This window comes from Doryrhamphus excisus, chromosome 13 (genome assembly GCF_030265055.1).
Source record: "Doryrhamphus excisus isolate RoL2022-K1 chromosome 13, RoL_Dexc_1.0, whole genome shotgun sequence".
NCBI classification, from domain to species: Eukaryota; Metazoa; Chordata; class Actinopteri; order Syngnathiformes; family Syngnathidae; genus Doryrhamphus; species Doryrhamphus excisus.
In genome coordinates, this window is record NC_080478.1 from 13,708,214 (window position 1) to 13,731,418 (window position 23,205).

Consider the following 23,205-nt stretch of genomic DNA (forward strand, 5'->3'; position numbering starts at 1 on the left):
TATACATTTGCTTGCAGTGCTGTGCTTCAGCATATCTTTCCACATGGGGGACATCATAGGGCTGCGTAAGCTGAGTGTAACCTATATAGGGTTCCACGTCATGGTTCCTCTGCTTCCAGCTTTGAAAAATTTCTGCAGGGACCAGTCCAATCCTTCTCCCTTGCCGAAGTCAAACACCGCCACACACACCGACACACACCGACACACACTCCCACACACATGCAGTGAGATAAAAAGCACCAGGAACATAACATCATCATCAAGGATGTCAATGAATGCATCAGATTCAGTGTTTCCATTTGATATGATAAAAGACTTTACTTTCATCTTTGACATGTACTTTCTTTCATAATTGACATTATATAGTATTTTAATGTCACCACATTTAGTCAACTAAAAAAATCCTGGCCTATTGTTCTACAATAGCTACGAATAATATAGCCTTCCATAATTATGCAGACGCCACACAAATGTACATCACTTGCAGCAGGTGTTCACGGATCCGCTGAATGACTTTGTCAACGAATCAAACGAATGAATGCGGCAACGTTGTCTCTAATTAAGCGGAAATAAAACTGTCTTTAGAGAACAGAAGGACAAACATAATGTTTGGCCTCACCTTCACTCCGTAGCTATCATTATCCATTGCCGAGCCCGAAATAAAGACGCTATTTAAACTTCAACAGCCACATCCAATAAATACTTTTAGTATTTTACTACATGTCGGTAGTAATATTTAACCAGAGTTTAATTATATCAAAGTAGTTGTTTGCACAAAACCTTTTAAGGAGGCCGTGGACGACTGGGCTATAATAAACAAACACTTTCTACTCGCCACAGGTCTGGTACATGTGGAGATGTTGTGTGTGTGTGGGGGGGGCATCCCTCATGAGTAAAGGCCCTCGTCTGGGTGGTAATGACTGGCTTTTTCAACAGGATAATTAAATAAACCTCACTCTTTTGGACCATCCTGAGTGGCCCACAGATCTAAATCCACCTGAGAACATTAGAGGATGGATGGTAAAGGGATGTTTATAAAAATGGAGGCCCACCGTGAAGCCATCATCCCATCTGGAGAAATGTTCACAAGCCTATGGAAACACCGGAATCAAGCATTCTGAGAGTAATTTTTGAGGTGATGAACAAAAATGGCGCAGCTACACATTATCTTTTTGGAACATTCATTCATTTTCTACTATAATAATAATTTTTTCTGGGTACATGATACCATACAGCATCCATATCAAACTCGCGTGGGCCGCACTAACATTAAACTTTCATATCAAGGCGGGGGCCTCAAACTAGTGTCCCTAACCCTAACCCTAAACGCATTTCAGGCCAACCAGCATCTCAGAAAAAAAACGTTTTCAACCTTAGAAGTTTCACTATTTTGTTTTTAAGTGTTTTTGTTTTTAATCCAAACTAGCGCTTATTCAGTGCAGGGTCACGGGAGGTGGAGTCTAGGCTTTCTGACCCTGGATCGAAGATGGGATTCATAAAAAAAAAACATGCTGGTGATTGAAATGTTGTCGTAAATCTATTTCACACACTAGTCATGGGTCGGTTGCCGGTTTCAAGGTATGTAAGCATACTTGGCCAATAAAGCTGATTCCGATATAATAAATGACAAAATACATGGATATACTATAGCATTATTTAGTGTAAACATATGAAAGATTCCCTCAAAGGGATGCATAGTTCAAAGATTTACAACATGTTTCCTTTTTATACGCATGTGCCGCAGTTCTATACCCAGCAGACTGGATGAAATCGCACGTGTCATCACGCCATTGTCATCGTTGTCGGTCAACATATGAATCAAGTCATGGGTCACCAAATGTGGAGGTGTGTTTCAGAACGACACACAAGCCCAGGATAAGTGGTATAAAATGAATAAAAACCAAACAATTACACATTCACCATGTTATGAAACAATAATGTAACATTAGGATTTTTTTCAAAGATATTTTTTTTGAGCCAGTGATCGCATTTATTTGCATCTTGATTTGTGTTTTTTATCGAATTAGCCACCATAGACTGTATTAAGAACTGTATTTTATGGATTTAGAAATATTTTTTCTGTTATTTTAAATATGTTCCACTTCCATCATGTTCTATTATATTGTTTATAAATGACTGTTCAACAGAGATATTTTCTACTATAAGATACTTCAAAATTAGTGCTGTAATTATACTATAGAGAGAAACTGTCACACCGTAATGTTTTAGTCCAAGGTGATGATACTGTCAGGATTTCATATCAGCCCATGGCCACAACACACACACACACACACACACACGTACATACAAACTCTGGTAGAGCAGGAACAGCGCACTAACAGTGTTCTCCTGTAGCACGTCACAGGCAGCAGGCTATGAATTCAGGTGCACAGCAGCATGTGAAAAACACTTCTTGGAGAACCACCCGGTGGTACAGATGACCCCACTCCTCACACACTTACACACACACACACACACACACACACACACACAGTCCAGGATGGTACACAGTAGGCGTTGAACCTGAAGTTGAGGTACAGTATTCAAACTTTACATTTATGCTGCGGAGGCCTCATTTGTGCTTGTATGTGTTTTGTTCTTGTTGGATCATGGAGGTTACAAGTTGGGGGTCAACATAGTGGTGAAGTGGACAGGCACGTGTTTGATGTTAAAGTGGGGAAACAATCTTTTTCAAAGCCGGGCTGCAGGGGACTGCGTGGGCTACTGTATGCATATTTAATGCGCGAGTGGGCAGCAATGTTTCAGAGATCATCGGGCAAGAGAATGAGAGAGCATCACTCTTTCTTCTACAATCTTTACACAATATCTGTAATTACTTCTAAATGCAATGACACCGGTTTGATGCTTTTAAAAGCTTCAAAGTGATGTAAGGTATATATTTTTTGGGTGGTTCTCTTGCTGTATAATACAGCTTTGTGGTGTAGAGGCAGGCTCTCATATACAACACCAGCACGTTTCAGTCGATCTGCGGCAGCCTCCAGCATCATCAGCATCATCATCAGGTGGAGATCGAGGGGGCTTTTTGGAACTCAGCTGGTGCACGGAGAAGACACACACACACACGAGCCCATTCGTAATAGTGGAAGCTGTTCAGTAAGGAAGCAGCTACCGGTGTTCCAGTCCAGACGTGCTTCTCACTCGGACTCGGATTCGGACTCGGACATGACAGCCGGGTGGTTAACGCAGCATCCCCGGTTGGAGGAGTAAATGGGACCTCACGTCGTCCGAGCGTTAGAAAGATGGAGCGATTTATTCTGCTCGTTGTCAGCTGTTTTGGCGTCTCACAAGTCTCCGCGGGTAAGTTGATGTTCGAATATGTATTCGGGAAGCGGGTATATTTTTTTTAGTGTAGTTGCGTCCGTATCAGAATGCTGTTTGACTATGTGACTAAAAGAGCCATATATGTAGAATCTGCAAGCATGTGCATGGCTGAAACATTATTTTTGCACCGACGAGAGCATTGCTGTGCACACTAGACACGATAGGCATTGTCTCTGGAACCTGTGGATAGCGTCTGCGTGAACAACACGCGTGTTTTTAACCCCCCCAAAATAATCAGAATTATGATTCTTTAGATTATTGTACAGGCGTTGGGTTCACTGACTTGAATGAGGTTACATTTGAACTGTTGCTGTCTGTCATAGAATGGGGCTGTCTGGGTGCCAGAGTTCCATATAAATGCACATTATGAATTTTGTCAGTCAGTGCAAAAAACCTATTCATACATAAATTACCCATGATGTTGTTTAAATTTCATGGCAACATCACTGATGCTTGCTGAGTGTTAAGAGTGCTGAACATTCTCCCTGCTAAAAATCCACTGTTTCATATGTTCATCAATGCAATCATGCAATTTCATGCTGGTCATATTTTCATAATTAATGTTGAAGAAGGAATCAATTTCTCTCATTATACTAATCAACGAACCAAATTATAAATAAAGTATATATTCTCTCGAAGAGTAGAAAAAAAGAACAATACCAAATTCCAATGCAACCAATATATAATTTAAACCCCGATGGCGGATGTCAGCAATTATCAAATGCTGCAATGCCCTTGTGTCCCAAAGACAAGGGAAAAAAAAAGATAAACAGAGCTTAAGCAAAGCTTTAATTGGCTGCCTGTATGTTTACATTCAGCTTGAGTGTGCACACTGGATCAAGTAAGATTACACACCCAATTGCTAGGAAAATTGATTTGGTTGGAAAGTGTTTAAAAACATGACGCACGACTTCATCCGTAGTTAAATGTTAACACTGAAATATTAGTGTCAAGTGTGTTTTCCGGAGCGCCATGCACTCCATGTCCAAACCCCTGGAGCAATGGTACTGTACATACAGTACGTTAGGGCTGCAACTAACTTATTTTCTTCATCGATTAATCTGTTTTAATATTTTCTTTACCTTTAATCTAGGTTTGTTTCTTTTGGATTTTTCCCTGATTACGGAGTCGCCACAGCGGATATTTTTGATCCTCATACTGATTTTTGGCTTGAGTCCTAGGTACACAATCATAAACATTGAGCATTATCAATTTTGATACACTGTGATTGGCTGGCGACCAGTCCAGAGTGTACCCTAGTGAAGATAAGCGGCATAGAAAAAAGATGGATTTTTTTGACAGAGGTCATGAGATTGTGGAAGTGGTTAAAATGTTGCCGTATGATGCACAAAAAATGTTGCTACAAAAGTGTTTTTTGTTTTTGTTTGATTGTTATTTGATCGATAGAACTGATTTTATAGTCATGAATAGTTCTAAAAACGATGAATACAACCGCAAATCATGTCCTCGGAATTGAGTGGAACTACTCTTGATGTTGACGTGCTGTTTTGTTGCCGCATTGGTACACATCATGTTTCATTAGTTGCTTTGAAAGTACACACAGACTATGTACTTATGTTTGTTCAATCTTATATCAACGATTCGGCTTACATCTGTGCTAATGTTTTGCTTGTAAAAACATTTCCTTTGCTGCACACTTTGTGGATTGAGTGTGTGTCCACCTAAAGCGCACAGGTTTAGTAACAGAAAACAGCTCATGAATATGCTTATTTATCATATACTGGGGATATATGGAAACCTGCAGAGGCTGCCGTGTATTCATAATATTTTTAGAAACCAATTAAGGCTGCACTGTTTGCAGGTTCACAGTATCGAATGTGTCCAGACAGTAAATGTTGAAGACCCTACTGTGTGTTATCATTCATTGAGTGTGTTGAAATCTCACCATTATCAGGAATAGATGTTAAAATGAAACATTTTGTAAAAAGAAAAGCACCAGAAAATCCGGGAGACATTGATGTCAAGTCTCAGAGTATCAGCCTGGCAAGAGTGAGTCGGAGAGAGAATATAAAATTTACATCATGCTGACGTCTTTACTGCATCTGTGTTTATAGTAACTCATAAACAGCTGGTTGAACCTGGGAAAGGAGAGGTAATGTTTCAATTTAAAATGTAAATTGACTCCTTAACACATTTGTCTAAATGAGGCCATAAATCCTCATGGGCAATTTTCCTTGGGTTTTTATCAATTCCAGGTTTGCAGTGGAAAGAAAAAAACGGGAAAATCAATTAATCAATTAACAAATAGAGCACTGATGCATAAGTGCTTCTGGTTTCCCGCTTTGTCGGAGAGATGCTTTTAATTAGAATGCTGAGTCTTTCACTTCTCAATCTAAAGATCTTTCTCACACATCCCAAAAACTGGAGACTGGTTGTATGTGTGACTGACCGTAATGAGGACAGGTAGTATAGAACATGGGTGTATGGATGGACGGATGCAGTCTTTCAAGAAGTCAAAAGATTGGAACCTTGGGGATCCAAAGTCATTCAGGTAATAAATTCACAGTGAGTCGAGTGCTGATCCACCCACATTTATTGGTCTTAGCTGTGGAAGCCAAGTTTTCTAAGAGTTGTTGTCCATCCCCTTGCAGCAATGACCATCAATCAGAAGCAATGTCAATATTTAAGGCATGCCCAGAAATACTTGGCTTTGTAAAATTGGTGATTTCGTTTTGTTTTTTTTGATATACCCACATATAACATTCATTCATTTTCTACCGATTATCCTCACAAGGGTCGTGGGGGTGCTGGAGCCTATCCCAGCTGTCTTCGGGCGGGGTACACCCTGGACTGGTCGCCACATATAACATTCATTCATTCATTTTCTTCCGCTTTTCCTCACAAGGGTTGTGGGGGTGCTGGAGCCTATCCCAGCTGTATTCGGACGAGAAGCGGGGTACACCCCGGACTGGTCACCAGCCAATCACAGGGCACATATAGACAAACAACCATTCACACTCACATTCATACCTATGGATAATTTGGAGTCGCCAATTAACCTAGCATGTTTTTGGAATGTGGGAGGAAACCGGAGTACCCGGAGAAAACCCACGCATGCACGGGGAGAACATGCAAACTCCACACAGAGATGGCCGAGGGTGGAATCGAACCCTGGTCTCCTAGCTGTGAGGTCTGCGCGCTAACCACTCAACCGCTGTGCCGCCGCCACATATAACAATTAACATGAAATATATTATGATATATAATCAAGACAGGCTCTCAGTCTCGGTCCAGACCAGGACCCAGACATGTTACTGATTAATTTTGTCAAACACGCACACCCCGTGCATGGGTGGGTTTTCTCCGGGTACAGAACAAACAAGCAGGGAGTGGCTTACATTTCTGTGAGTACCAAACTGATTAACACCGGCATGTGTCAACATGCTAGGAGAACTTAATTTGAATACACAAATGATGAGGTTATGGTATTGTAAAGACTTGTAAGGACTCAAAAATTTCAAGTCTATGACTTCGTATTTGGCTCAACCTGACTTATCTTGGCTTGGACTTACACGTCTTTACTTAAGACTTGCAAAAACACTGACTTTCTCCCACAGTGTTCACTGTCATGGTTAAATTGGATCGTTAAAGAGCTCCTTCAAAAGCAAAGAACAGTACAGTACAGTATAATAAATCTATGAGCATAATGGAGTGTCGTGTCATTTGCATTAGTTATGTTTTGTTGTTATGAAAAGACCTATGTCAGTGCATAATTGTGTCTATAGTCTATTTTTTTCCTCACTTAGTCTGTAATTCAAAAGAAAGATCTAATATATATGAGCTTCACATACAAAGATGCAAACCTAAGCACTCCTATTAACCAGGCATTGAAGATTTTAGCGTATGGAATTCAAACGAAGGCCAATGGCTCTGTTTTTCAATCAGCCCGACTTAGATCATCTTACTTCACTGCGCATTTTAATTAGCACCTGACAAGCTGAATTAACGCAACTGACACGAGAGACCATTTTCCCCGGCGTCCTTTCAAATTCCAGCACAAGTCGTTTATATCAACACGGTTGCTCTTTTCGTCTGGTGCGCTGTCTCGATTCTCCTCAGTTCAAAAAGCCTCCTTGAGTTCTCCTTTGAGAGCTCACTGGAGGTTTTGTGAGGAACGGATGAATGAAGGGATGACCTTGTGTTTAGTGAAGACTGCTTTGTGCTCAAATGTGCAAGGAATCAAAGACTGGTGTCTCTGTACTGTACGTATATATATATAGGATTTGAAATGGGATATAGGTAGGTAGCGGGTTTTGCAGGACAGTGAGCCACACCCCCTATGGGGGGGGGGGGGGCAATGGATCAATAATAAATCAATTGTAAATCTTCATTATTACGCCTGTCAAGTGATTACAAATTTTAATCAAATTAATCTGTTTTCAAAGTAATTAATTGTGATTAATCACCATTTGCCGCTATCTATGCCCATTTGTGCTGTATTTTATAATAATACATGTTTTTTTTACATTTGTATAGCGCTTTTCAAAATACTCAAAGACACTTTACAGACGAATGGAGTCGAATAAAAGCAAGTAAATAGAGTAAAAGACATTAAAATACAACATTCATTTGTTAATACACAGTTAAAACATGAGAAAAAGCAGAGCGGGGCAGCAAAAAGATAACTGGCAGGACATAAACATATACATTTGTGTGTATTAACAGATCCAAATGAACTGAAAGTTTAAATGCTAAACGATAGCACACGTTTTAAAATGTATTTTCCCTAACGCTAAATTCTTTAATAGTAGCACAGCATTGGAATCACACTTCAACCATATTATGTGCCATTCAAATTTTCCCCATCCATATCCACATGCCAGACAGAATTCCGAGTGACCTGCTCACAGGTTCTCCAACCCACAAAGGAACCATAGACCATATTGAGGAAAACCAGGAACTTGAGAAGTGCTGCCATGAGACTGTGGCCAGGAGTTGATTGGGAGATGCAGTTTATTACCGTATAACTTAAATTGATGCCTCCAACTTAGATTAAATTAATTAATTAAATTAATGTGTAAAAAACTAAAAAAAACAACAAATATAATGAGGATTAGTACATCATGATGGAGAAGTGATGTCTGCATGATGTCTGCTTCACACGCTAAATACCTGAAATACATTAGTCTCTCCATTTTAGAAGCTGGTAGCATTTTAATGTGTGTATAAATGACATCTGCTTTACATCTGCTTTGCTCCCCAAAAGCATAAAACAAATCACTGACTGCTACAATACTTTTATATGACATTAAACTACAACGCACGGCTTGCAAATGCAAATGTAAAAATATGAAGTGGTTTCAATAGATTGTGAAGGATTATATCGATTGTTTGAAAACATGTTTCATGGCTGCACGGTGCTCGAGTGTTTAGCGTGCAAGCCACACAGCTTAGGAGACTCGAGTTTGATTTCACCCTCGGGCATATCTGTGTGGAGTTTGCATGTTCTCCCTGTGCATGCGTGTTTTTTTTTCCAAAAACATGCTAATTGTTCAGGGGTGTGAATGTGAGTGTGAATGGTTGTTTGTCTATATGTGCCCTGTGATTGGCTGGCGACCAGTCCAGGGTGTACCCATGACAGCTTGGATAGGCTCCAGCATGCCCGCGACAGTTGTGAAGATAAGCGGTAGAGAAAATGGATGGATATTTAGAACATCCAGTTGTTGACGTCCTGTGCTGTTGATGCTCGGAGTTCGCAGTGTCTGTGAATGCAACCCCATGGTAGTGCGGTGGAGTGTTGTTCCAAAGCGGACACAGAGATGTGTTTGCAAGTTGGAAATACATACTGTATACGTTGTTGGAATTGATAGGAATAAAGTTAAATCAGATTCTGTGTATATAACAACCATTTAATTATGCTAAAAATATTAATGTAATTCAGTAGTTACCCCCTTTTATGTTTATTTTCCCTAACGCCAATTTGTGGTCTGCTTCTGAGTGTTAAAATATGCATTGTTTTCGGGCTCCACTGTATTTCAGAGGTTGATTAGGTGCCCCCCAGGTTAGTACCTGCAGTATCTTTGTTCTTTTCTGTGTTTTTCATGGTTTTGTGTGATCCATTGAAAAACCTTTGAACAGTATCTACTGGTGTAACTGTGGTCACCTGTCTATCATCTCCACATGACAAATCTCTGTGCCCGAAGCTACAAGCCTGGTTTGTAGTAGGAGGCTTCAGACTTCAGTCAAGGGCCAGCAGTCATTCACGCAGCGTGTTCTGTTTTTAGGGGAATAACCGGAGAAGAGGAATTGACTGGGTGAGAGTAAATGATTACGTGCAGAAGTGAGAGCTGAACAAAGCCGAGGAGGCAGCAGAGAAGGCTTGTGACAAAAGCGCGGAGACAAGCAAGAGCGAGAGAATTATTTATATTCCCCTCCCTCCACCTGCATGTGACAACATTGCACTCAGGCAGCTATACTGGAGGCGCTACTATAGCAGCTATTCCAAAGTCTCCCCTGCGAGGCTGCAGAAATCACTGGGGAAAAATAAAGTCGTTGGGAAATGAAAGACAGGAAAATGTATTATTAGTCGCTAATATCATATTCATAACATTATGCCTGGCTGTGAGCTCTTTAAGCTTCATCAGCCCCCATCCTGCAATAATGCCTTCTCCCCCTGATTTGTGAGTTGATTTCATTAACAGCGAGCTTGTCAAATCAAGTCTCTCAGTCCTCTTTTGTCTGCTTGTATTAGCTGGATTGCATCCCCCTGTGCATACAATGCTGCATCTTTTTTCCGCACCCTGCCTTTTGACATTTAATTAAAGTGTATGTGGATGTGGATACTGATGAAAAGACTCTCCACATCTCAGCACTGTTATGGTCAGCGGGAGTGAAAAATTCGATGAGTAACTAACTTATTCTCCACAAAGGAACACAATAACTCAAAGGTACTGAAATTGAATGGAAACTCATCAACCAAAAGTGGACACAAAAATGGGACCCCTGTGGCTGCTTAAGGGTTAAACCATGAACTGAGGACCCCAATGAGGCGAGATTACCTGACATTGCCCCTTTACCATCGCTGAAGATACCAACCTTCGGTGGCCATAAACCCTTTGGAGCCACGGTTTGTGCTACTGAGCCGCCTCTATTTTTTTTTTTATGTTTTAGTAATAGTAATGATGTCATGGAGGCCGCACGGTGCATGAGTGGTTAGCACAATCGGGAGATCGGGAAGATCTGGGTTTGATTCTCCAGTTGCATGTTCTCCGGGTACTCCGGTTTCCTCCCACATTCCAAAAACATGCTAGGTTAATTGGTGACTCCAAATTGTCCATAGGTATGAATGTGAGTGTGAATGGTTGTTTGTCTATATGTGCCCTGTGATTGACTGGCGACCAGTCCAGGGTGTACCCTGCCTCTCGCCCGAAGACAGCTGGGATAGGCTTCAGCATCCCCTGCGACTCTAGTGGGGAAAATGGATGGATGTCATGTCAAGTCGTTCTTACCTCCAGTTGTGCACAAACTACAGTTACATCGAAATGTAAAAAATAGTACATCGAAAAAGTTATTGAGTATTGGTCTTGAGAAGTGGTATTGGTTTGAAAAAAAAAATTGTGCATCCCTTTTTAAATGTGTGTCTATTGAGAGTATTGCCTTAAATTGATTCATATTGATCGATATCCATATTTCCTTTCAAAGCTGCACATCCAGCTACTTCATAAACCAGATAATCAGAAATGAGATTGATCAATAGTAGAATGACTGTCATAGCCACTCTTCACCCCATTTACAGAAGTTTACACAAAGGTCAAAAGGTCATGTGCAAGACTACACAGCGCTCATATAGAGCCAATCCACACAGACACATGCAAAGTGAACTCTCTTGTCATCCAGCTGGTGGAGCACAGAGAGACTAACAGTTGGTGCAGGCATCCCTAATGATAAAACACAATACTTGTATTGGATGTAAGACATGCATGCATTAAGGAGGATAACTAAATTGTCGACCTGATGTTTTACCTTTCATAGCCTCTTGTTTTCCTGCTGTACAGTGTCTCTTGTGATCTACGGAGTGCGATACGAGTGTACAATGTGTTCACCAGGATGAGCTCATGTGCCAAGGTCTCCTCTGACACAGGTGAAGGCAAAGTCTAGGTCAGCATAAACCCTGATGGTTCTATCATGGCACATTAAGTATGAATGAGGGAGCTGGCCTTCCACCCTGAATGTGCGGTAAACCACAAGAGCACAGTGCAACTGCAGCCCACACACCTCTGACACTTAATAACATGTTAGCGGGGGAAATAAGCATCCCTATCATGTCATAAGACAACATTCACAATTATCATGTGTTAAATTATTGCTTCTAATTTCATCAAAGTCGTTATGACTTTCATATATTTCTCAGTGGTTCTTGCTGCTGTTTTGATATGTTTTGTTTCTGACACATGTCTACATGTCTCCTACATTCCATGTGTTGTGTGGAAGTGGTAATTCCCAATTCCACATGTGCGGTCCCCTACACCTGTGGTTCATACCCCAAGAAAAAGAAGCACAGCACAGATCATCGCAAGTGTTATCAATCCAAAATGAAGACATTTGCATATTGTACTGAACCCAAGCACATTGGTGCTTTAGCACGGAGATATCATAAGTGAAATATAAACACTAGAGACGTGTGCCTTCCTCGAATGTGCTGGGCAACATGTAGCTATGAGGCAGTTTTCCTTGCAGGCTCACTCATTAGCATCCTGGGGTTCAGCACCACCATGACTATGAATAATGTTTTTCCAAGGGTAGTGGAGCTATAATAATCAGCAATATCTTCTCATAGGGATGATAGACACTGGGGAACCACCCTGCTTGCTTTTACGAGTACTATCGTATGTGTATTAGAATGAAACCATTTTCAGTCCTGCGGAGCCTAAAGTGTTAGGTACATTGCACATTATAATATTGTCCTGGAAGCAATGTATAAGCATTATATTGGAAATGGTATTACATGAATTACTGTGTGGCACACTGTCCATGGTACACATCTATGAGGTTTATTCTTGTGGTTAATTTCAAGGCCTCTAACAATCAGTATGCAGATCAGGTAATCAGGGATTGCCTTAAGGAACACAGTTTATTGAAGATGCTTGCTGGGTTAATTAGACTTCAGGAACATGGCCACTAATCAAAATGGGATCTGGTTAGGTGTGGGAATCACAGAATGGGGATAAAATTGACACAAAGCACACTTATGGAACCATGGAACCGGACTTTACATTACACCAGGGTTTTATGTCACGGCAGGTGACAACATGGATGTAACCGAAACATAGCAACAGATGGTCAATTTTCTGCTATCAATGGCGGTGGATGTAATCATCGACACGTGTATTCCACTGTATGAGCACTACTGCTTCAAAATAGCATGACATCTCAGATAAAGCACGCGATTTAAGGAAGCAGGAGGAAATTCAAAGCCCCTGAGCACCAACTGCAAAATCTCCATAAAAAATTCCTTAACGTAACATTCATTCATTCATTTTCTACCGCTTTTTCCTCACGAGGGTGCTGGAGCCTATCCCAGCTGTCTTCGGTGGTCGCCAGCCAATCACAGGGCACATATAGACAAACAACCATTCACACTCACATTCATACCTATGGACAATTTGGAGTCGCCAATTAACCTAGCATGTTTTTGGAATGTGGGAGGAAACCGGAGTACCCGGAGAAAACCCACACATGCAAACACATGCAAACCCGACACAGAGATGGCTGAGGGTGTAATTGAACCCTGGTCTCCTAGCTGTGAGGTCTGCACGCTAACCACTAGCCCATGTCTGAAACAAATAAACCATTATCCTTGTGAAAGGTTGCCAATAGTAACAATAATAACATAAAACAGCAACTACTGTCTATAATAATCAATATGATATGTCTCGCTATTCATGTAAGTGACGCTGAAAACTGAAAAAACACTTTAAAACATCAAAGAAATATCAAATAAATAATACATTTAAAGCCCAGAGGATGAAAGGGAAGAAGTGATCTTGACACTTAAAAACAACAGATGGCTCCAACCTGGATACATTCGCCTAAGGGGAGGCTTGATCCGCCCAGGCATTGAACTGTTGAATGTGTTGTTGTGTGATTCCCCGACATTAGCAGCGAGATATGAGCCATTCTGGGGTGTTATTGGTTGAATATTCAATAGCCACGTATACATGGACCCAAATATTCCAATTCCATTCGGGTTATTTTCTCAAACGGAAAGAATCTAACCTTTGTATACACCTCATTCCGAAAGAAAAGTGCCAATCCGAATGAATATATAATCGGATTCACAGAGGTGGAATATTCCTTTCCCCAATCCGATTGAGGTATCTTGTACCCGCTCAAACGGAAAGTTGTATGACTGTGTTCTTCGTGGTGTTTTTCCACCACGGGGTGCTGGAGCCTATCCCAGCTGTCTTCGGGCGAGAGGCGGGGTACACCCTGGACTGGTCGCCAGCCAATCACAGGACACATATAGACAAACAACCATTCACACTCACATTCATACCTATGGACAATTTGGAGTCGTCAATTAACCTAGCATGTTTTTGGAATGTGGGAGGAAACCGGAGTACCCGGAGAAAACCCACGCATGCACGGGGAGAACATGCAAACTCCACACAGAGATGGCCGACGGTGGAATTGAACCCTGGTCTCCTCGCTGTGAGGCCTGAGATGAGGATAATGTTAATTTTTTTAATCATAAATCATCACTGTTTGAACGTTAGAACTTCCTCTCCTGCCTTACAATTTTCCACCATGCCTTCATACCGCAGTCGTTCACTAATGAGTAGGGATATTGAAGTGCTGTCACCCTTGACTTCACTCAGCGTGGAATAGACAACAGGCTGCCATCATGAACAAACACACACTCACCAGGACGCCCAACATGGCTCAAAGTCACACCCATATCTCATGGTGAGGCGGACTGCGCCAAGAGACAGTTTATAAAGACACGCGTGTGTGATGTTTCATTAGGGCTGACGTTTTCCTGTCACGTAAATATTTAAAGCCTGTGCTCACTGGAAGTGTTCATTGTCTCTCAGGGTAAGGTAGGAAAGACAGGAACACAATGTACAGAAGCTGAGATGCCATTGAAATGTAGGAGGTTCTAAGTAGTAGAGTAGACTCCTTAGTGATGAGTCTATTCATTCATTCATTTTCTACCGCTTTTTCCTCACGAGGGTCGCGGGGGGGGGGGCTGGAGCCTACCTCAGCTGTCTTCGGACGAGAGGCGGGGTACACCCTGGACTGGTCGCCAGCCAATCACAGGGCACATATAGACAAACAACCATTCACACTCACATTCATACCTATAGACAATTTGCATGTTTTTGGAATGTGGGAGGAAACCGGAGTACCTGGAGAAAACCCACGCATGCACGGGGAGAACATGCAAACTCCACACAGAGATGGCCGAGGGTGGAATCGAACCCTGGTCCTCCTAGCTGTGAGGTCTGCGCGCTAACCACTCGTTCGCCGTGCCGCCCGTGATGAGTCTAGTGTCTGTTTTTATTTTATTATTATTTTATTTTTAAGTACTATCATATGATTATAAAAATAAGATTTTTGTCAATCTTGTCTGTGGGTGTTCATTGTGTAATTTGAACCTACTAATATACTCCATAGTGATCAAATTTCCCACAACAGTAAGGCTCCAAAAGTCATCCTTAACTTGCTATAAGCTGCCATCCCCTGCCTGTTGTAGTGGAGAGACTGCAGGGGCGGATAGTTTATCCACCTTAGTGCAGCATGGCGGTGTTGTCTGCAGAACTCATTGATCCAGTGCTGACTGAGATTTGAGCAATCCAAGACGCACAACCACGGCTATGAAATATCTGCACTGTGTCTGTAGTGATAAATATATAGCAGAGTCAGCGGTGCTGAAGTAACACATACATTTCAGACCATTTTTCTTGAACTTATCTAAAGTACATAGCCCTGGAACAATGTACGAGTTTCCAGTAGCAATCCGTCTGTGCAAGAGAGTACAGAGACTGTTTTGATATGTTCACACTTTTTCTTAGTGTGGGACACATCAGTTTTCATATTCCATTAAACATGAGAGCTGCATATCAAACAGTGAAAAGGGAATTGAACACAAAATGCAGTTTTTAGATAGATAGATAGATAGATAGATAGATAGATAGATAGATAGATAGATAGATAGATAGATAGATAGATAGATAGATAGATAGATAGATAGATAGATAGATAGATAGATAGATAGATAGATAGATAGATAGATAGATAGATAGATAGATAGATAGATAGATAGATAGATAGATAGATAGATAGATAGATAGATAGATAGATAGATAGATAGATAGATAGATAGATAGATAGATGGATAGACTTTCTTTATTGTCATTGCACAATAACACAGCAGTCAAATTGCCAACAAAATGTTGTTGCCTGGCTCCCGTATAATAATAAATAATAATAATAACAATGTGGAGAATAAATAGATGAAATATACAAACTTTTTCAGTGCTTTGGTTCCAATTTTCTACAATAAAAGCTCTGATAAAACATTCCACTGTTCTCAGATATCTTAATTATTATTTTTCTGCACAAAATAAGATGAAAAATAAATAAACAAATCAAGAATAAAAAAATCAATCAGTAATAAATAAATATAATAATAATAATAATAAAATGGCAAATAATAAAAACTTAAGAAACCACATATAGTTGGTGGGTAGACAAATTATTTTTTTCAGATTAAAATTAACAAAGCATTATTAGAGCCCTGTAGACATGACAAAACACGACTATAGTCACATTTATACTCTTTTTATTTACAACATATTGCGCAACTGCAGGGTCTTGAGACACATGCTAACTTGCAAACTAGAAAGCTAGCGACCTAAACGGTAGCCTTCAAGTTATTTCCTTTAAACTTAAATAGCCAAAAACTTACCACTTCCACACAAATAGGGAGGATAACTATTAACAGTTATTTAAGCTTTAACATGAACATTAATCAAACGTAATCATTTTTTCTGGGTACATGATACCATACAACATCCATATCAAACTTGCGCTGGCCGCACTAACATTAAACTTTCATATCAAGGCGGGGGCCTCAAACTAGTGTCCTGCGGGCCACATCTAGCCCGCGAGCCGCATGTTTGAGACACCTGATCTAGAGATTCATCTAAACCTGCATGGCCTTGTGTGGAAATTTCATTGTGATTTCCCCCCTAAATCTAATCAGGGTTGCGTGGGTACTCCAAATTGTCCATAGGTATGAATGTGAGTGTGAATGGTTGTTTGTCTATATGTGCCCTGTGATTGGCTGGCGACCAGTCCAGGGTGTACCCCACCTCTCACCCAAAGTCAGCTGGGATAGGCTCCAGCATACCCCTGCAATCCTAATGAGGATAAGCAGCATAGAAGACGGATGGATGGATCAATTTGGGGTCAAAACACGAACACACAACAAATCAGTATAATCAGATCTATATCAATACCATCTATAAGTTCTATTTTTCTTTTGTTTTATAATGGTATAGTAGTTGAACAAAGTGTTCCACTAGATATTTGTTATTGACAAAGTGGTCTTTTACCTGAGAAACACTTTCTCCAGCCAATAAATCCATAATAAAATATTTAGGCAAGGTATTGCAACAGAAATATTATAAAGGCTTCAAGCAACAATATTCTTTGGACGTTGGTCATGCCGTATGCATGCTTTGGTTTGTGGTGAGAAAAAAAAGGGGTAAAAAAATGTGCTGGATGTAATTGTACAATTACAGAGCTGCCCTTTAATATCGTATAAGGTTCCTGTATGAATCACAGTCCTAGAGGACTCAAAAGGTTAGCTCACTGTGTGTGTTTTTCAGATGTGAGCACAATATAGAGAGAATGAAAGAGCTGAATAATGAGTTTGATTTGTGACCTCTTAACTTTCATTCGGCACCTTTCGCCTCGGAGACTACAGAGGAAATTACAAACAAATAGTTTAGAGGGAGCAAAAGCAAAATGACTTTACACACAATAACGGCTTGTGATAAAGAGATGCAGCCGGCCTCCTTTCTGTCACCGTCTCTTATTCCAGCTATTTATCAGTGTCGACAGCAGGTACCGTGGAGTATCGCCGAAGCTTCTTTGTGTGTGAGTTCATGATCTACAGCAACTGTCCATTAATTACCAAGCTGTGTCATTTATTAACTTGAACAATATCCCATTGAGCTGGCTCATTATGTTTATATCCTCATCATGACAACAGCGTAACATCATTGAAAGTGGCCACTTCTTATTGTTCCCGTTGATCTCGCTCAGTCATAAAGCCCAAATATGTATGTATCACTCTTGGAGAAAATCATTCACTTAGTAAAGCTGTTTCTACATAACGATTATATGTTATTTAATAATAATAATAATACATTTTATTTGTATAGCGCATTTCAAAATACTCAAAGACACTTTACAGAAGAATGGAGTTGATTAAAAGCAAGTAAACAGAGTAAAAGATACATTAAAATACAACATTCATTTGTTAATACACAGATAAAACATGAGAAAAAGCGGGGCGGTATTAGTATTATGTGCTCCGACACAGTGTCAGCTACAACAGTGGTTCTTAACTGGTTTGACTGGGACCCACCATCACCCCTCAATGACGAAAAAACTTGTTAAATATCTTATACATTGGGACCTTGGTTAGTGTTATTAAGCTGTTATGGACGATCTGAGTCTCACCAAAACGGACGGTAACTGAATCATTTTTTACTATACAGACAGACAGAATACTTTTTTATTAATCCCATTGGAATTCCCTCAGGGAAATTGGCAAATATAAATTATGTAAATCCTACTAAGAAAGCCAAAGATGTGAACACAAATATATAGTTTTACAATTATAGTTTTGTATTTTAGTTTTGCAGAAATAATTTGAAATATTAATATTTGTTAGGGGCGGCACGACGGTCGAGTGGTTAGCGCGCAGACATCACAGCTAGGAGACCAGGGTTCAATTCCACCCATCTCTGTGTGGAGTTTGCATGTTCTCCCCATGCATGAAAGTTTTCTCCGGGTACTCCGGTTTCCTCCCACATTCCAAAAACATGCGACTCCAAATTGTCCATAGGTATGAATGTGAGTGTGAATGGTTGTTTGTCCATTCCAGGGTGTACCCCGCCTCTCGCCCAAAAACAGCTGGGATAGGCTCCAGCATCCCCCACGACCCTCATGAGGAAAAAGCGGTAGAAAATGAATGAATGAATATTGGTTGGTTGCCATGTTTCTGGTGATCACCGTTGAATGACGTTGCCACGCACATTGAGTACCTTACATGGTGACGTCATTCCATCCAACTGGAATGAACATCCTGTCATGAGAATGAGAAGAACAGCTCATGAAGGAATGAGCCTGCCTGCCTGTCCAGTGAATTATGCGGATATAGTATGATAAGCACAACATTAAGTTCAGTTTTTTTGAGAGTCTTACAAATATCATTGGACTGTTAATACTTTAAGCGTATTAGATGGCTCTCTACCGTAGATCTAAACATAAAATTTTCACATCATTTGATTTTATTGTCTTTTCTTCAACCGAAACATCACCACTTTCGGTCAACACACAAGACCTCTGACAGCTCAGAATGTTATTAGAATTCAATTGCACCCTGAGGCATGCCATGCATCCTCATGAAAACCCAGATTACTCTCTGGGAGCCGTAACCGATTCAGTTCACATACCAATGTGATCCATGGGGAATATTGCCACATTTTTTCTGTCACAGATGTCAAGGCATGATAGAAGACTGTACATGCATATCAGAAAGATTAATATGTATACATTTGGTTTCTAATGGTTTTTGCATTCTAAATAAAAATGGACTGAAGAGGTTATTGTAAATGAAACAGCTATATTCACAAGCCATCAGCCAGTCAATAATTAACATGTACTCTGCTTTTCAAAAGTAGGATGCTGTTGAGTTACAATGTTTGTTAGGTGGGTAGGTCTACTGCCACAATGGCATCATTAAAGTTTTGTCCAGGTACTCCGGTTTCCTCCCACATTCCAAAAACATGTTAGGTTAATTGGTGTCTCAAAACTGTCCATAGGTATGAATGTGATCATGAATGGTTGTTTATTTATATGTGCCCTGTGATTGGCTGGTGACCAGTCCAGGGTGTACCCCACCTCTTGCCCAAAAATAGCTAGGATAGGCTCCAGCATACCCACGATCCTAGTGACAAAGCGGTATAGAAAATGGATAGGTATACCAGGGATGCTGTGTTCCGTTCAGTCACAATCCACCCTCATGGATGAATTCAATTAGGTTAGTCATTTATCACACTTGAATTTTGACATCTCTTAGGAGGTTCTCACACTCACACCGTATTTTCTGGACTATAAGTCGCTCCGGAGTATAAGTCGCACAAGGCCAAAAATGCATAATTAGGTAGAAAAAAATATACATAAGTCGGCCCCTGGGTAATTTACTTTACAAACTACTTGACCAAAACAGACATTATGTCCCTTTGGAAGGCAAGTTCTAACAATAAAAGAATGGCGAACAGGCTGAATAGGTGTACGATATGCTAACACAATAGTTATTCAGCTACACAAAAAATAAACATGAACAGAAAAGGTGTCCAGTGTTTATCTAACATATACAGCTTTTCATTTATAAGTCGCAGGAACAGCCAACCTATAGAAAAAAGTGCGACTTATAGTCTGTAAAATACGGTATTCTCACACCGGATGTTTGTTTCTTTGCCTTCATAGTTTTGGGGAAATTGTACCGATATCCAATATCAGTATCAGATTTGGACACCCCTTTTTATTGTGTCCTTCAACATTAAAAGTAACTATTTGGTTTCTCTGTTCACAGATAGCTTGTCCCCTCCTGTCAATGTTACCATCAAAGCGGTGAAAGCCAACTCTGCTGTGGTGACATGGGACATCCCAGACGGAGATCCTGTCATTGGCTTTGCCATAACACAGCAGGTGATCAACACATCAACATCAACAAGAGAAAAACTGAATGAATTTGTTCTGCCATGTTTGTGACACCAAACAACCAATCAACCTCTTGTTTATCCACAGAAAAAAGACGTGCGTATGCTACGATTCATCCAGGAAGTCAACACCACCACCCGCTCCTGTGCATTATGGGACTTAGAGGAAGAGACAGACTACATCGTCCATGTCCAGTCCATCAGCATGTTTGGGACGAGCCCACAAAGCGAGCCATTACGCTTCCGAACGCCAAAGGAGGCCGAGACTCAGGGTTCTAAGAATAAAGGTAAACACACATAAAATACGCTAACGTGACGTTTTTGTATTTGTTCTCAAGCCAGAATGCGCAGAAAGAACTTGGCCTTTTGACAATCTCTTGACTGATTTTGTCTAAGGACCAATAAAAATCAATATGCACACAAAGCGTGAAATGAAATTTCACAACAGAGTGCTCCTACACGGCCACAGGGGTGTATACTTCATTCTGTATTGACATGCTGCTGCGGGCCTCACCTTGCGTGCACTCAGCACCACTGCACAGTAAACCAAAATGCAAGTGGGAGGGGGGCATTTATCAGTCTTCGAGCAGGGGAAGTCACAGCTGCAAGAGGTGGTAAATCGATGGGCTTTTGGCTGAAGCCTTATCTATAGTATTCCAACTCATTCCCCATGTGAGACACTGTGCTGAATTCAGACACTTCCCTGAAAGTGCAGCCAGAGAGTCTGAACTTTGTTTATAGAGGCAAGTGGGAGATGTGCAGAATATAAATAGCATCGCCACAGAAGATTGAAGATATGCTCTTTCTACAACAGAAGCCCTAATTACCTCTGGATGTGTTGTCTGAGGCTCGTTTCTGCAGGAAATAAATTTACAAAAATCAATAGTGGTACAGGCTGAACTGGACGAACAAGTGTTTTTTTTCCTCCCTTTTATGAAGTTTTGTTTACTGTACTGCTATATTGTCATCTTCTTGACATTTCTGCTGAATAAACTGTGACAAAAACTGAACAAAAAATATACCGTGACTCGAAAACAATATAATCTCAGGGAAGAAGTACATTTGAAACACTTATATGCTAGGACTACGTTAAAAAGCCATAGCATTTCAGTATGTGGAATCAAACTATGGAATGAATTGAGTAAGACCCTCGAAAAATGCACAACGATGAGCGAATACAAGAAACAATACAAGCAGTTGATTTTGCTAAATACAAGGATGAAGAGTCTTGAACCAGTCATGATGTGCTATACATATCACTATATTGTATTATGTCATTGGATGGTCATATCACCTCGTACTTCGGTATGTGTCAAAAAATGTCCAAAAAAATTAAATAAATAAATAAAAAACTTAAACTACATTAAGAAAGCAGGAAGTGAACAAATGTAACATTTACTGATTGTAAAAGTACCAGATGGAGGGGTGGGATTTAATAAGCTTTGCTTCTTCCTACTCCTTTTGGACATGTGGAACTGTGAACTGATTATGGGATGCACTCAATTGTAATCTGATGCATGTTCAAATGAAATAAAACCATTACCATTACCATTTATAAAGCAGCTGAAGCCTCTAGGACTGTTGCTCAGCTAACTTCAGTTATGGCTAAGGCAAAATGAATAAATTTTTAGTTCCCATGGTGACGGATTAGAAAACACCACATAACATCGAATGAACATCGATTGCTTTGCTTTGGAACAGAGAGAGTTGATAGTTTTTTGTTTTGTTTTGGCAATTAAAAATGTTAAAGAGTGAGACGTGAGGTGTATCTTTTACATGAATCGCCTTTGCATTATTATGCATCCATCCATCCATTTTCTATGCTGCATATCCTCTAGGGTATGCTGGAGCCTATCCCAGCTGACTTCGGGCGAGAGGCGGGGTACACCCTGGACTGGTCGCCAGCCAATCACAGGGCACATATAGACAAACAACCATTCACACTCACATTCATACCTATGGACAATTTGGAGTCGCCAATTAACCTAGCATGTTTTTGGGTATGTGGGAGGAAACTGGAGTATCCGGAAAAACAAACAAACTCCACACAGAGAATTGAACCTGACTGTGTGGCCTACATGTTAAACACTCGTCCACCGTGCGCCCCGCATTAGGGTCATTTGTTAAAAGGTTTTATAGTTTTATGTGTTCATATTGTTGACTGTAGAGGTTTGACTGTGAGTTCCACAACATACATACCGTATACACAAACTCTCACACATAGACGTACTAATCTATCCCTATACTTCCCCACGTATACTTGCACACGTTTCACAAAGTGTCTCAGGAGAGAGCATGTCTGCAGCTCATCATCCTTCATTCGTCCTGCACGTCACATTTCAGCACCGCTCTGTCTCATTACGATTTCTTTCTGAAGGATGTCTAAAGCGCTTATAGTGTTTAAGCAGATGTTCGGTAAGTGGCCGCTCAGAAGAGCATTGCTTAATAGTCATTTTAGTGTGTTTCATAGACAGTGAAAAAAAAAAAACAATACGGGTAAAACACAGCAAAGTAAAATCTAAATCTTTTCATGTAGACGTTTGAACGATCTTTAAAATTAGGTTTTTATGTATCCTTGCATTAGTTATCTCACTGCTGCTTGTGTGCACCCCCAGACCATGGTAGTGATACTTCGGACCAGTTTGGCCCAGTAAAGTCAAGCGCATCAAGATCCTCTGCCCCCCCTCTGGGTAGTGGTGCTTTGATTTGTTAATACTAGGCAACAGAGACCGATCAATCAGCAGAATCGCTTGTTTCTAAAAGCTACTGGAGCATGGGGTGCCTACCACATACACCGGGGCCTCAAAATGTCACCCGGTGCATCAAATAAAACGATGTGATTGCTGCATGTGATTCCCTACACACTGGTGAACTTTACATC

General features: G+C 40.6%; 1 protein-coding gene and 1 long non-coding RNA gene across 5 annotated transcripts in view; one reads left to right on the forward strand and one right to left on the reverse strand.

Moving 5' to 3' along the window:
- The window catches only part of LOC131140275 (uncharacterized), a 42,618-nt gene that overhangs the window by 9,003 nt on the left and 10,410 nt on the right, over positions 1 to 23,205 (reverse strand). The gene's annotated exons all lie outside the window — the stretch shown is intronic.
- fndc5a (fibronectin type III domain containing 5a) overlaps positions 2,416 to 23,205 on the forward strand; it is a 29,184-nt gene continuing 8,394 nt past the window's right edge. The window contains exons 1-3 of one of the 4 annotated variants that reach the window (XM_058090542.1): positions 2,416 to 2,534; positions 20,198 to 20,313; positions 20,413 to 20,611. In XM_058090542.1, coding sequence (XP_057946525.1) covers positions 20,428 to 20,611 — 184 coding nt within the window. In that variant the 5' untranslated portion in view covers positions 2,416 to 2,534; positions 20,198 to 20,313; positions 20,413 to 20,427. Of the gene's footprint in view, positions 2,535 to 2,805; positions 3,319 to 20,197; positions 20,314 to 20,412; positions 20,612 to 23,205 lie in introns of those variants that run through there. The other 3 variants (XM_058090541.1, XR_009132379.1, XM_058090540.1) reach the window with 3 other exon arrangements.